This window comes from Centroberyx affinis, unplaced genomic scaffold (assembly GCF_046629955.1).
Source record: "Centroberyx affinis isolate AG114_WGS23_722 - 3 ecotype Tasmania unplaced genomic scaffold, CSIRO-AGI_Caff_v1 ptg004283l_1, whole genome shotgun sequence".
NCBI classification, from domain to species: domain Eukaryota; kingdom Metazoa; phylum Chordata; class Actinopteri; order Beryciformes; family Berycidae; genus Centroberyx; species Centroberyx affinis.
This window is the reverse complement of record NW_027282004.1, coordinates 3,982-17,500: the sequence shown is the minus strand read 5'-3', so window position 1 is coordinate 17,500 and position 13,519 is coordinate 3,982. Positions and strand designations below refer to the sequence as shown.

The window sequence follows — 13,519 nt, the reverse complement described above, 5'->3', positions numbered from 1 at the left end:
AGCAGGTGTGTGTGTGTGTGTGTGTGTGTGTGTGTGTGTGTGTGTGTGTGTGTGTAGCCTGATCCAGATGTCTGGACTCTTGCAGACTGGTGGACTTTGCGGTGGGTTCCAGGGAAGTCTGCGAGTGCTGAGGCTCCAAATCCACAATCCATCCAGTCCACCAGGAGCCTCAGGTGGACTTCCTGCAGACCTCCAGAGAGTCCGCTTAGGGTTCAGACTTCACCAGACTTCACTGATTTAATTACCCACAATTCATTGCAATACGGAGGTGACGTTGTAGTTTTTCCAATTGCCGAACAGAAAAACAAAAAGAACTTATTATGAATGTGTAAAACAACGACTTTATTAAAACTTGAATCATGTCGGCCAGAAATAATGTCCAACCACATCATGACAGAAACATGTAAAGTATAGACTGTAGAGGAAATCAATATGCATTTTATTATTGTAGTCTTTAAGTGATGGGAGCCTATAAAAGCTGTGCAGTGTGATGCCAAATATCCAGGCTATGAAAAATGAACGAAAAACCACAATAGAAGGTTTTCCAATGGAAGAAATATCCAATTTATTTACAAACATCTCTGTATTTGAATGTGTGGAGTCTGTATGTTGAGCATCATTTTGTTCACTCCTTTAAATGGATTCATGTGATGTCATCTGCAGGGACAGATCAGACACTGAAGGTCAGTCTGTAGCGGCTGTAGCCTGGCAGTCTCGCGCCCACGCAGACTTGACGTGATGACGTTGAACACGTCACGGTACGTACGACTGAAGTCCGCGAGGGCTCAGTCCACAAGACCGGAGGGAGGACATTTGGATTCAGCAACTGTGTGTGTGTGTGTGTGTGTGTGTGTGTGTGTGTGTGTGTGTGTGTGTGTGTGTGTGTGTCGCTCACCTACCGGCTGCCGCCCACAGCGCCGCCGCTCCGCCGCTCCTCGCGCCGGCTTCCCGTCTGCTCGCCGCGGGCTGTGACGTCAGAGCCTCCCTGCTCTTGAAGTTTCCGCCGACGGAGAGAGTCCGTCTGGTTTTTGACGTCAAACATCTGAAAAGGCTCTGACGGAGGAGCGCGCGACCCGCACAGGAGGCCGCCATCTTTAAAGTTTTAGGAAACGAGTGGAAGTCACGTGGTGTGTTCTGACGTCAGCGTCCTCTTCACAATAAAACTGTCAGAAAGCTTAACGTGTTCTCCGTGATGGACTGCAGGGATATCATGTAATATTATTCTAAACACCAAAGTCCAGATGAACAGTCAACAGAATGATGAAGCTGTCTGTGAGTCATAATAATTATTACATCATAATGTATTCAGTCCATTAACTCAGTCAGTTCCTGGACCCTCCAGACACACAACATATGAAACTAAACATCTAAACAAACAATAAAATCATGACAAAGTATTGAAATGATTTGAATTTGAAAGTTGGTCAGAAACATGAAACTGTCTGAAAGTCTGGAGGAGGTCTGGTCTGGTTCACCTGAGGCAGACTGAGCTCAGACCAGCTGAGGCAGACTGAACTCAGACCAGCTGAGGCAGACTGAACTCAGACCAGCTGAGACAGACTGAACTCAGACCAGCTGAGACAGACCAGCTGAGGCAGACTGAGCTCAGACCAGCTGAGGCAGACCAGCTGAGGCAGACTGAGCTCAGACCAGCTGAGGCAGACCAGCTGAGGCAGACTGAACTCAGACCAGCTGAGACAGACCAGCTGAGGCAGACTGAACTCAGACCAGCTGAGGCAGACTGAGCTCAGACCAGCTGAGGCAGACCAGCTGAGGCAGACTGAACTCAGACCAGCTGAGGCAGACTGAACTCAGACCAGCTGAGACAGACTGAACTCAGAACAGCTGAGGCAGACTGAGCTCAGACCAGCTGAGGCAGACCAGGTGAGGCAGACTGAGCTCAGACCAGCTGAGGCAGACTGAGCTCAGACCAGCTGCCAACACCTCCAGCTCTGCTGATCTGAAGGTGAACTCTTATTGGAATCCATTAGAGGTGTAACGATACTCTCAGCTCACGGTTCGGTACAATAACGATATTTTTAACAAAGTTTAAATGGAAACAAATGACTGTAGAAGATTCTTTGCTTATTGTTTAGACATAAAATGTAAAAAAAACAACATTTTGACTTGAAGTTTAACATATTCCTACAGTTTCTTCTATAATGGTTTCTTTCTTTGTTATATATTTTTCAGTGCAAAAAGCAAATAATGCAATCTGTTGAATAAAATAAATCAGCTTCTAACAGCGGATGCTTGTCTAAATGAAACAAATTGTAAATTAAAATAAAATGTCTAAACAAGGATGTCCTCTTTACAATTTGTGCAAATGTTGCCGAATTTATGAATGAGAATGAATTTGCATCTGTCTGGTCACACTGGAGCAGAGAGGAGTAAATTACCACTGTGTCTGTACGATAACCTCTGTAACCATAGTAACGTTTACTTCAAACCAATATGGCGGCTACCACTGCCTGTGTTTTCAGTTTACTTGACACCACTAACACCAGTAACCAGAGGCTCAATTTATCCATCAGATCTTAATAAACCGCCACAGACAGCGGCGTCATATTCTCTTTTTCCACCACATGACTTCATACTTTCAACCGCGCAGAACTGGAGGAACAACCGTTTAATATCTATGGGAACAGCCGTTTATTATCTATGGGAACAGCCGTTTATTATCTATGGGAACAACCGTTTATTATCTATGGGAACAGCCGCCATGTTGAGGAAACAGACTGGATAGAAAATGTAATAATATCTCACAACACTTACCTCCTTCTCTTTCAAAATAACGATGATGATGTTACGTAACGTAACCGGTGTATTTGGATTACCTGTTGCACGCTGCACACCTGGCTCATCCGGGTCTCGAGTGAACGTCGGTGAACGTTGGTGTCGATGACGTCATAACGTCAGTCAGGCAAACCAAACCAGTAGGATCTAGGATTGCTGATTCCGCCCTCTGGCGTTTACAGTATGTAACTGAAAACAGAGAGTAGTCTACATTTTGGTGGCAGCTAATTGATCAGCTGTAGGCGACTTGATATGCGAACAATTTTTCACCGGTTTTTGGATCGCGAAATATCGTCCCACGATACATCCTTACGTCCCTAGAATCGATCAATTTAATGTCAGCGGCTCTTAACCCCACCCGCTCAGTGGCCCTTAACCCCACCCGCTCAGTGGCCCTTAACCCCACCCGCTCAGCGGCTCTTAACCCCACCCGCTCAGTGGAGCTGCTCAGTGGCAGCAGGTCAGTCTGTGTTGTTCTGGTCAGCTTCAGGTGTGAATGTGATCAGGGTGTTCCTGAAATAGAGAGCATTGCTCTCAGTGAAACTCCCCCTGAATAAAGGTGAAAAAAAAAAAAAAAAAAAAATCTCAGATTTGGGTCCAAGAGACAAAATCTCATCAGATGGGGTCTGTGGCTCTGATGTGGACTGGATTAGATCCTTGATATGAAAAAGGTTGAGACTCACTGATCTACTGAACTCCCATTTCATTTTGAGGGTTAAGGTTAGTTAATAACTGTTGAACTGTGGAACGCATTCAGTGAGATGTGTTCAGTGTTCAGTCAGTGTGATGTGTTCAGTGTGATGTGTTCAGTCAGTGAGATGTGTTCAGTGTGATGTGTTCAGTGAGATGTGTTCAGTGTTCAGTGTGATGTGTTCAGTGTTCAGTGTGATGTGTTCAGTGTTCAGTGTGATGTGTTCAGTGTTCAGTGAGATGTGTTCAGTGTTCAGTGTTCAGTGTGATGTGTTCAGTGTTCAGTGAGATGTGTTCAGTGTGATGTGTTCAGTGTTCAGTCAGTGAGATGTGTTCAGTGTTCAGTGAGATGTGCTCAGTGCTGTGTTCAGTGCTCAGTGTTCAGTGTGATGTGTTCAGTGAGATGTGTTCAGTGTGATGTGTGCTGCTGTTTATGAAGGACAAGAACCTGGAATTTGTTGTAAATCATTTTATTCTATGAAGTAAATATTGTATCCATACATGTAGATTAAGACAAAGCCTCAGCGTCACTTTGAAGAGTGAACTTCCTCTCTACATCTTTAGAAATGATAAAAAGATGTTTTCTCTTTACTTTCAGTTTGTTTCTGTATTTACTTTACATTGTTGTCTGTTCTTTTGTTTTGCAATACAACTTTATTTTTGTGTTATATCTCTGTACTGAGTTTTGCTCTGTGTCTTATTTGTCTCGTTTATGCATAATGTTCATGCTGTCAGTTATTTTTCTACACAAGTTCTTTTACTGTCTTGATTGAAATAAAAAAAGCATAAAAAATAAGACAACTTGAATCTGTTTCACATTATTTTGGTTTTGCGCTTTTTCAAATAAACCATGAGATGTTTCCAGGTCACAGATGAGATCTTTAGTGACTTTGCTGTTTTATTAAAAATGTGTTTTGTTTCCATTCAGGAGAAATCAGCAGGTCCCATGCTCCGGTTAGTGAAGCTCCGGCTTTTTGACATAAAAACACAAGGAAATTATTTTGTAATTGTTTGGCATTTATTGTTAAATATGTGGATATGACACGGACACAAAGGGGGAAGTCAGTTTTCATTTCATGGACTGTAACGCTCATCACTGCTGACATCATCAGAGCTGCTGACATCATCAGATACGCTGCTGACATCATCAATTCAGCTCTACTGACCTGCAGAACGTGAAGTGAACTTTATTAAAGCAGACCGCTTCATGTTAGTGTTTTTAGAGGAGGGGTCGGGGGGGTCGAGGGGTGTGTGTGTGTGGGGGGGGTGTTAGGGGTGAGGAGGGGGGTGGGGGGTGTTAGGAGGAGGAGGGGTCAGAGGGGGGGGGTCAGGGGTGTTAGGGGGAGGAGGGGTCGGGGGTGTTAGGAGGAGGAGGGGTCAGAGGGGGGGGGGGGGGGGGGGGGGCGAGGGGGTCAGGGGGGGTTCAGAGCCAGAGCTTGAGGACCAGGTGGATCAGTGGAGCAGCAGGTTCCTGATCCACAAACTGACTTTAATACAGTCGGCAGGTTCTGATTCAGTTTTTTCTCACTTTCATTCATTTCCAACTTAAATCTCAGAATGTCTGATTTTTTCCTCAGAGTAATAATAAACAGGCCGGACAGCCGGACTTAGAGTTCTTCAGAGTTCTTTAGTGTTCAGTTCAGATCATCAACAAACTCAACTGAGAACTGAAAAAAAAAAAAAAAAAAAAAAAAAAAAAACCTACAGGAAACAGAACTGGGTTGTTGAATTGAATTCAATGAAATTCCACATTTTCCTTTTGTTTTTCACCAGGACAGGCAGAGTTCAACCTCACCAGGCTGCACCAGAGTCAGCATGACTGTGTGGAATTCTGGGTAATGTAAGGGAAAACAAATGTCAGGAAAACATTCCCATTTAAAATGAGTTGAGAATCGACCCTGCAGAACATGTGATGCACTCCATACATTATGACTGATGTGTTTGATTTGATTCATAATGTTTGAGTCGTAATGTTCAGACAAACTGTCAGAAGTGGAATTTCATGGAATTTCATGTGTTTCAGTTCAGTTCCCTGTCAGACTTTCACACTGCAGGACTGAACCGGATTCACTGGATTCTCAGTTCAGTTGAGTTCAGGCCGGACTGACAGACAGCAGACCGGAGTCCGGAGGTTTCCACGGCACAGACTGTCAGTCGCTGGGCTTCAGGTGTGGCTGTGCAGGTAAACCGAGCGGTGAGTTAGTCTGTTAGAAGCGTGGCATTATGGGATGGATTCTGTCTGTACATCCACAGGTCAAATCATCCGTCTGTCGCTTCATTAAAGTTCATTTGGTCTCGAGTCAAACTCCATCTTTGTAGTTTTTATAACGCAAAGCTGCAAACCATAATGCAGCTCTGTGGTTTCTTAGTGTTACTGTCCGTCTCTTCCTGGGTCACATGACTCCTCCTCCTCGGGTCACATGACCACGTCCGGTTCATCAGAAAGCCAGCCTCTGGGTTGGTTCTGTGTTGTGTGTTAGTGTTCACAGTGAAACAGGGATGAGAGCTTCTGATGGAAGACGCTCCGCTCCACCACAGGAACCACCAGCTTCTAAAGTTCCAGTTCCTCCAGCTGACAGGAAAGAGACAAACAACTAAACCTTCAGTGATGATTTGCACCGATGAGGAAGGTCAGCTGGCAGTCTGCCCTCTGGAGTAACAACTGAAACTGAAGAAAGTTTTCTGTGTGTGAGCAGCAGCAGGTTTCCATCAGGAAGCTCTCATCCTACTGCTCATCTGTTCATCTGTTCATCTGTTCATCTGTTCATCAGTTCATCAGTTCATCTGTTCATCTGTTCATCTGTTCATCAGTTCATCAGTTCATCAGTTCATCTGTTCATCTGTTCATCTGTTCATCTGTTCATCAGTTCATCAGTTCATCAGTTCATCAGTTCATCTGTTCATCAGTTCATCAGTTCATCTGTTCATCAGTTCATCAGTTCATCTGCTCATCTGCTCTCAGGTCTCCAGACGGCGTGTCAGAGTTCCACAGGCAGCCGGTAAACAGCCTGTCATTTGGCGGGCTGGTGGTCCAGGAAGCGCTTCAGGTGGTACCTCAGCACTCCTTTGGTCTTGAAGGTCTTTCCGCAGCCGCAGGCGTGCGGCCGCTCGCCGGTGTGGTTCAGCTGGTGGATCCTGAGCAGCGAGCTGGTGAGGAAGAACTCTCCGCAGGTGAAGCAGTAGTGGCTCTTCTCTCCGGTGTGTTTGGCTCTCTGGTGGCTCAGCAGAGAGCCGGAGGTGATGAAGCTCCGGCCGCAGTCGCGGCAGCCGAACGGACGCTCGCCGGTGTGGATCCTCTCGTGGGCCCTCCAGGAGTTGTGGTAGGAGAAGGTTTTCTCGCAGTAGGAGCAGTTGTACAGCTTCTCCTTGGTGTGGCTGAGCCGGTGCACCTTCAGGTAGTGAGCGATGGTGAAGCTCTTGCCGCAGTCGTCGCAGGTGAACGGCTTCTTTCCCACGTGGAACAGCGTGATGTGGGAGCGCAGGTGGGACGACTGGGTGAACCTCTTGCCGCAGGTGACGCAGAGGAAGGGTCTCTCTCCGGTGTGGGTGACCTGGTGCGCCTTGAGGTGCGGCGACTGGGTGAACCTCTTCCCGCAGTCCTGGCACTTGTACGGCTTCAGGCCGGTGTGGGTCCGGTTGTGCAGCTTCAGACCCTGCAGGCTGGAGAAACACTTGCCGCACTCGGCGCAGCGATAGGCCTTTTCTTCCTCGTGGGTTTTCTGGTGGCAGCGCAGACCGCTCAGCAGTTTAAAGGCTTTGTCGCACATGGGACATTTGTGAGGCTTCCTGCTGGAGTGCGTCGCCTGGTGCAGCTTCAGGCTCTGAGGGTTGGCGAAGGATTTCTTGCACTTGGCGCAGGGCAGCAGCTGCTGCTTCCTGTGCGAGTTGCGGTGGAAGTTGAAGCCTTGGTAGGACACGAACATCTTGTCGCAGACTTTGCAGCGGTAGCACTTCTCGCCCTTGTGAGTTTCCAGATGCTCGGTGAGCTCTTCCTGCCCGCCGAAGCCGTCTCCGCAGAACCAGCACTTGAAGGGTTTGGTTCCGGAGTGCGTGCGGTGGTGCGTCTTCCAGTCTCTCTTCAGGGCGAAGGTTTTGTCGCAGTAGGAGCAGCGGTACGGCTCCTTGCGCTCGTGGATCTGCTGGTGGATGACCAGGCTGAGCAGCGTGGGATACGTCTTCCCGCACCGCCAGCACTGGTTGGGTTTCTGGCCCAGGTGGATCCGCCGGTGCGCCTCCAGGTGCGACGACTTGTAGAAACCTTTCTTACACTCGGCGCAGTAGATCATCTTCCGGCCCGTCGTCTGCGGGTGGCGCTTACCTTCTGCTTTGACGGAGCGGAGCTGCGGGTGATCGCCTGTGTGGAGGAGGCCAGAGGCCAGAGGTCAGAGGTCAGAGGTCAGAGGTCAGTTGAAAGAGATCAGCATGACTGATGATGCGTTCACATCATATGGGAGAAGCCATCAGAGCATGAGTTAAAGGATCAGTCTGGTGTTTTTTAATGCGTTTCTTACCGTCAACAAATCCTATGAAAATAAGAAACAGGTCTGGTCCATGTATCGGGTCCCAGTGCAGCCTCCTGTCCCAGCAGCCATAGAACTCCACTGTATTAAAAAACGATTAAAAACCCGTCACAGAGCCATGCTGCTGCTCTGCAGCATATTTCATCATCACCATGCACCGGGCCGGACCACTTTTTCCTCAAACAACTTAATAAGCCGACTGTAAACACGTTTTCCATCTCAGGAAAGTAGTTCCGTAGCACAGAAAATAGTTCTCGGCGTAATGAAGAATTTGTTCCCGTTTGAATTTGATTTGGTAAAAACTACAACAGCCTGACTTTTCATGGTAACAGTTAGCGATTTTTAAAATGTAAACTATGTCTTTGTGAGCTGTGTTTCAAGGTTTTTAGCTTACAGTTGGAGCCAATGACTTCCGGGTTGAAGGCTAAAGGGAACCTGGGAAGTCAGAAAGTAACGGGAGGAGAGCAAACGCATTGTTGATGTTGTTATTTTCATAGGATTTGTTGACGGTAAGAAATGTATTAAAAAACACCAGCCTGATGCTTTAAAAGCAAAACCCTGGCAGAGTTCAGATGGGCAAACTGTCTGAAGCCGTCAGACTCCATGATTGTAGTTTTCTTCAGATGAACAGTATTCTCTAGGAGGAAGCTGGTATTTCCCGTCTTTCCCAGGTGATGTGAACGCAGCACCGGCTCTGAAGCCGACACGACGGATCGTTTGATTTCTTACCGACAGATATGAAGTCCCGCCCCCCCAGCCACGGCCGGCAGTCGGTCAGCTTGACGGACAGCTTCCTGAGGACGGGGAACCACTGGATCTCCACGTCACAGTCGGGTTCGGTCTTGATCTGAACGTTGTTCAGGTCTTCAGCCGAGTCCTGCAGCCACAAACCTGGAGATTAGACTTCAAACTATTTAGAAGCGAATCATAAAAATGCATCAAGTTTAAATAAATGACATCACAGACCAACAGACAGTCAGTGGGTTTTAACCCTGAAGACATTTTTATTTTATGACTGAGATTCATTTCAATGTAAAGCTGGAAATTAGTGACAGACGATCTGTTTCTCTCCTGATCCGACTCGATACCTGATCTGAGTTCAGGATCAATACAACCAGGATACCATGTAATCAATAAAAACTCAACTGTGCAGAATTCTGTTTATTTCTGAGACTCAAATCTTTCCAGCGATGCCATTGGCTGCTAGAATGTAAACAACAATTTAAAAATGTCATTACAAAGTGACAATAATATAATTTGGATGGAGAGCTTGTGAAACTGTGATGGTCAAGAGTCTCATTAGTGATTACTACAGCAGAATAACATGGAGCTGATATCACCATTCATGTTCCTGACAGCAGAATAACATGGAGCTGATATCACCATTCATGTTCCTGACAGCAGAATAACATGGAGCTGATATCACCATTCATGTTCCTGACAGCAGAATAACATGGAGCTGATATCACCATTCATGTTCCTGACAGCAGACACACTGACACAGTTTGTATTGTGATATTTAATATATCGTCTCCACTGTGACTTTAATCTACATTTTCTTCATGATCAATAACCATCAGGTGGCATTAAAGTCTGAAGACAACAGACCGACATTTATATTCATGATGTGCAGCTGAACTTCATCTGTCTGTCTGTCTGTCTGTCTGTCTGTCTGTCTGTCTGTCTGTCTGTCTGTCTGTCAGCCTGTCTGTCTGTCAGCCTGTCTCTCTCTCTCTCTCTGCATGATAAGTATTCTCATATTGCCGAAGCATCAAACTGTGTCATGATGTAAAAACAAACAAACAAAATGCTGTAGTAACAACAGCTGAACAATAATAACGAACAATCAACATGGAAAACAAACAAATACAGTATTAAAAGAGACAGATGTGGGAGACTAACAGCAACAAACAAACAAACAAACAAACAAACAAACAAACATGTATGGATGAACTGATTTTGTAAACTGGTCTCTCTCTCTCTGGTCCATGAAGGTCCAGCAGCCTCCGGCAGACAGGAAGACCCGGTCAGTCACATGACCCGCAGACTGCTGGAGCTTCCTGAACCAGGTGGATCACCGCCTGGCCTCCAGCAGGTCCTCAGTTCCACGGTAGCTCCAGACCAGCTAGCATCACAGCTACATAGCTTCGCACCGACGCGCTCCCTCCCTGACACCAAACTCTCTTCGGAACCGGGCACGGTCATGCTGCCTTGCTCAGCGGCAGACGCGCATGCCCAGTAGAAGCAGACCTACCTGTAGTGACTGTTCACTGCGGCAAACACCCGATAAACAAACAAAGCAGCGCTCATCTGAACACAGTTTCAGCCTGTGAGACCGGATCAGACCAGAGGAGCCGACAGCAGCTCCAACACGATCTGAGACTAAGAGCCGAACCCTCCAGAAGAGCCAGATGATTCATGAAAACCTTCAGTCAACTTCTACAGAAACCAAGCAGCTGAGCAGCGACAGACTCCAGCTCGGTCTGGCCTAACCTGCATGCAGGAGAAACACATCGGCCGAGGCTAAAGCCTAGCTCGCTTTAGCTTAGCTTCAGTAGCAGCATGTGTGAGCCGCAGAGGAGCGGGCGGGCCGAGGCCGTCAGTTTACCGTCCTGTCCGTCTCCATCCTGGTCCTGGTCCCGGTCCGCTCTGGAGACTCGGATCTTCAAGGTTTTGCTGTTCTGGTTCGCAGCAGCAACTTCTGCTGCTCAGCTCGGTGGCTGAGGACTTCCGGGTCTTCTTCTTCTTTGAGTTTATTGGCGAGTTACAGGTGACTTCCGGGTCACGGGATCAAAGCTCAAAGATCGTCTATCAAGAAGACGAATCCCTCCATATATTTAAAATGAACAAATGATAAAACCTTTCACCTTCAGACCGGTTACCATGGCAACTTCAAACCAAAAACTAGTCTTCACAGAAAGGTCAATCTTATCTCTGATGGTAAAATATTTAAATGTTTTGGTGTAAATAAACCTGCTGGGACACTCAGTCACTGCAGACACAAAGTAAAATGAACATGACCATGTATAATGTGTATCATATATATACATATTTATATAGATCTAGATCTGATATATACAGTATATGATGTGTATATACAGGATGGGCATCATATTGACATTTCAAACTCTACAGGCCATACAGATGGACAGGAAGTGTCTAGATGTAAACAACTGATCACCTCATTAATCCAGTCAGGATCAATCCAGTCCGGATCTCTGCAGCAGACTTAGTTCTTTCTGCTTCTCAGTAATGTGAGTGCAGACTCTGGTTGTGTTTGTGGAAATGAGGCAGAGTGAGACATCTCTGCTTCCCTCTGATGGTTTCCATTTAAAAACTTGACTCATTGTGAGAGTGTCGGATGAGTTTTAATGTTTTATTGAAGCTTCACTGGAGGTGAAACAGAGTCCAGAAACACCCCCCCCCCCCCACTATTCCCTTAAATAATCAACAGCTAAATAAAAAGAAAACAATGTTTTTCACATGAAATAAAGCTTCATGTCCAGAGCCGCTCACAGCATGGGACTGAGGTCAACACTGCAAACTAACAGTTTGGGGTTCTGCAGGATTATAAGGCAGAGAAAACAGAAGCTCCAGAACAGAAACGGCCGAGTCCACTGCTCCAGGATCTGGACTCAGATCTTCCAGAAGAAGCCGGACAGATGGTCACATGATCAGATGGTCACATGGTCGATGTTTTTCTGCTTGTGGATGTTGGTTTGAGATGTTCTTGCTCCACCTGGTGATGTTCTGCTGGATGGTCCAGAGCAGCAGCTGAAGGTTCTGCCAGAACACACACACACACACACACACACACACACACCTGACATCAGTTCTGACATCACACTACTTCTGTCATCAACTCTAATCAACTACTATGACAAGTCAGTCATATCTCAAACAGTAGAAACTAGTCTCCTTGTCAGTAGAAAGTTACCTGCCGTTTCCCCGTCTGTAGCATCTGATGATCTTCCTCACCTCCTGCCTCTCCATGATGTCATGATGAGGTCATGATGAGGTCAGCAGAGACAGATCCACATCCAGCTGTTCTGCCAGGAGCTGCAGGGTGAGGACAAACACAGTGAAGAAAACCCTGCTGTCCTCCTGAGGCTCCTGAGCTTTCTCTCTGGGCTGAGAAAGTTAAAGCGCTAAACATCACTGGTGTGTGTGTGTGTGTGTGTGAGTGTGTGTCTCTCTCTTAGGAAGCTGCTGTTCTGGGATCAGCTGAACGCTTCGGTCTGGTTTCTGTCACTGCGCCCCCCAGGAGAACACACTGCCTGGGGGGGCGCTGCAATTCGGCCTTTTGTTCACATCATCTCCCAGCAGCAACACACACACACACACACACACACTAACAAGCTGCTCAACAGGACAGTTGGTCAACAGGACAGAGTTGGTCAACATCTGTGTCACACTGATCTCAAGTCAATTTTATTGCCCAGATGGCTGATTTGTGCCGAGGAAGAGGAAGGTGATCTGGTACCTCCATGCTCCCAGTTGAATCTCTTCCATCTGGTTCCTCCAGTTTGTCTCTCTTCCCTGCAGCAGACACAGACAGGAGTTTGTCTTCAGGTGTGGGTGTGTGTGTGTGTGTGTGTGTGTGTGTGTGTGTGTGTGTGTGTGTGTGTGTGTGTGTGTGTGTGTGTGTGTGTAAAGCAGGAAGCTGCTGTTCTGGGATCAGCTGAACGCTTCGGTCTGGTTTCTGTCATTGCGCCCCCCAGGAGAACACACTGCCTGGGGGGGGCGCTGCAATTCGGCCTTTTGTTCACATCATCTCCCAGCAGCAACACACACACACACACACACACACACACACTAACAAGCTGCTCAACAGGACGGGTGGTGTTGGTCAACAGGACACAGTTAACAGACAGTCCTTAACACTGGAGCTTCAGCTCTGAGCTTATTTTTAAATCTAGTTTACAAAGTGCTTCACCAGTCAACCCAAGCAGCAGATGCTACAACAGAAGAAAAAGAAAAAGGTGCTAAAAGGTTTTAAAGTGATTTAACAGACTGTTGACAGAACAGCATCATCAGTCTAAGCAACAGTGTCTGCTAGTTTCCATGGCAACATGAGGCGGTTACCGTGTCGTATCCGAGTTAGCGCTGGTGGAGGTGATGATGCTGTTGGTGCAGACAGACACCCTTCAGGAAGTCCTGAGGAGAGACCAGGATCCATCTGGACCTGTCAGACCGACAGAAGTGTCAGAAAACAAGCAGCAGGAAACTCACTCAGCATAAAGCAAGAAACACCCAAACCACCCAAACCACAGGTAGAGCTCGTTAACCCACAGGTAGAGCTCGTTAACCCACAGGTAGAGCTCGTTAACACACCGGTAGAGCTCGTTAACACACCGGTAGAGCTCGTTAACACACCGGTAGAGCTCCTTAACACACCGGTAGAGCTCCTTAACACACAGGTAGAGCTCCTTAACACACAGGTAGAGCTCGTTAACACACAGGTAGAGCTCGTTAACACACAGGTAGAGCTCGTTAACACACAGGCAGAGCTC

General features: G+C 47.0%; 2 protein-coding genes and 2 non-coding genes across 4 annotated transcripts in view; all 4 read right to left on the bottom strand.

Annotated features, from left to right (window-relative positions):
- ttc19 (tetratricopeptide repeat domain 19) overlaps positions 1–1,098 on the bottom strand; it is a 7,932-nt gene extending 6,834 nt beyond the window's left edge. Inside the window, 1 exon segment of the mRNA XM_071543299.1 lies at positions 900–1,098. Coding sequence (XP_071399400.1) covers positions 900–1,092 — 193 coding nt within the window. The 5' untranslated portion in view covers positions 1,093–1,098.
- A 3,811-nt stretch (positions 1,099–4,909) lies between these two features.
- LOC139664463 (oocyte zinc finger protein XlCOF6-like) lies at positions 4,910–10,750 on the bottom strand. Its single transcript, XM_071543300.1, has 3 exons — positions 10,615–10,750; positions 8,736–8,883; positions 4,910–7,840 (listed from the first exon to the last, which is right to left on the bottom strand). Exons 1-3 carry the CDS (start codon positions 10,630–10,632, stop codon positions 6,498–6,500), a joined length of 1,509 nt encoding a protein of 502 aa, XP_071399401.1. The 5' UTR covers positions 10,633–10,750; the 3' UTR covers positions 4,910–6,497.
- Positions 10,751–12,219: 1,469 nt separating this feature from the next.
- Positions 12,220–12,330, bottom strand: LOC139664465 (small nucleolar RNA SNORD89). Its single transcript, XR_011696845.1, has one exon. It is a non-coding gene; the product is annotated as a small nucleolar RNA SNORD89 (small nucleolar RNA).
- Positions 12,331–12,676: 346 nt separating this feature from the next.
- LOC139664466 (small nucleolar RNA SNORD89) lies at positions 12,677–12,788 on the bottom strand. The gene has a single exon (XR_011696846.1). It is a non-coding gene; the product is annotated as a small nucleolar RNA SNORD89 (small nucleolar RNA).
- Between the last annotated feature and the right edge of the window lie 731 nt (positions 12,789–13,519).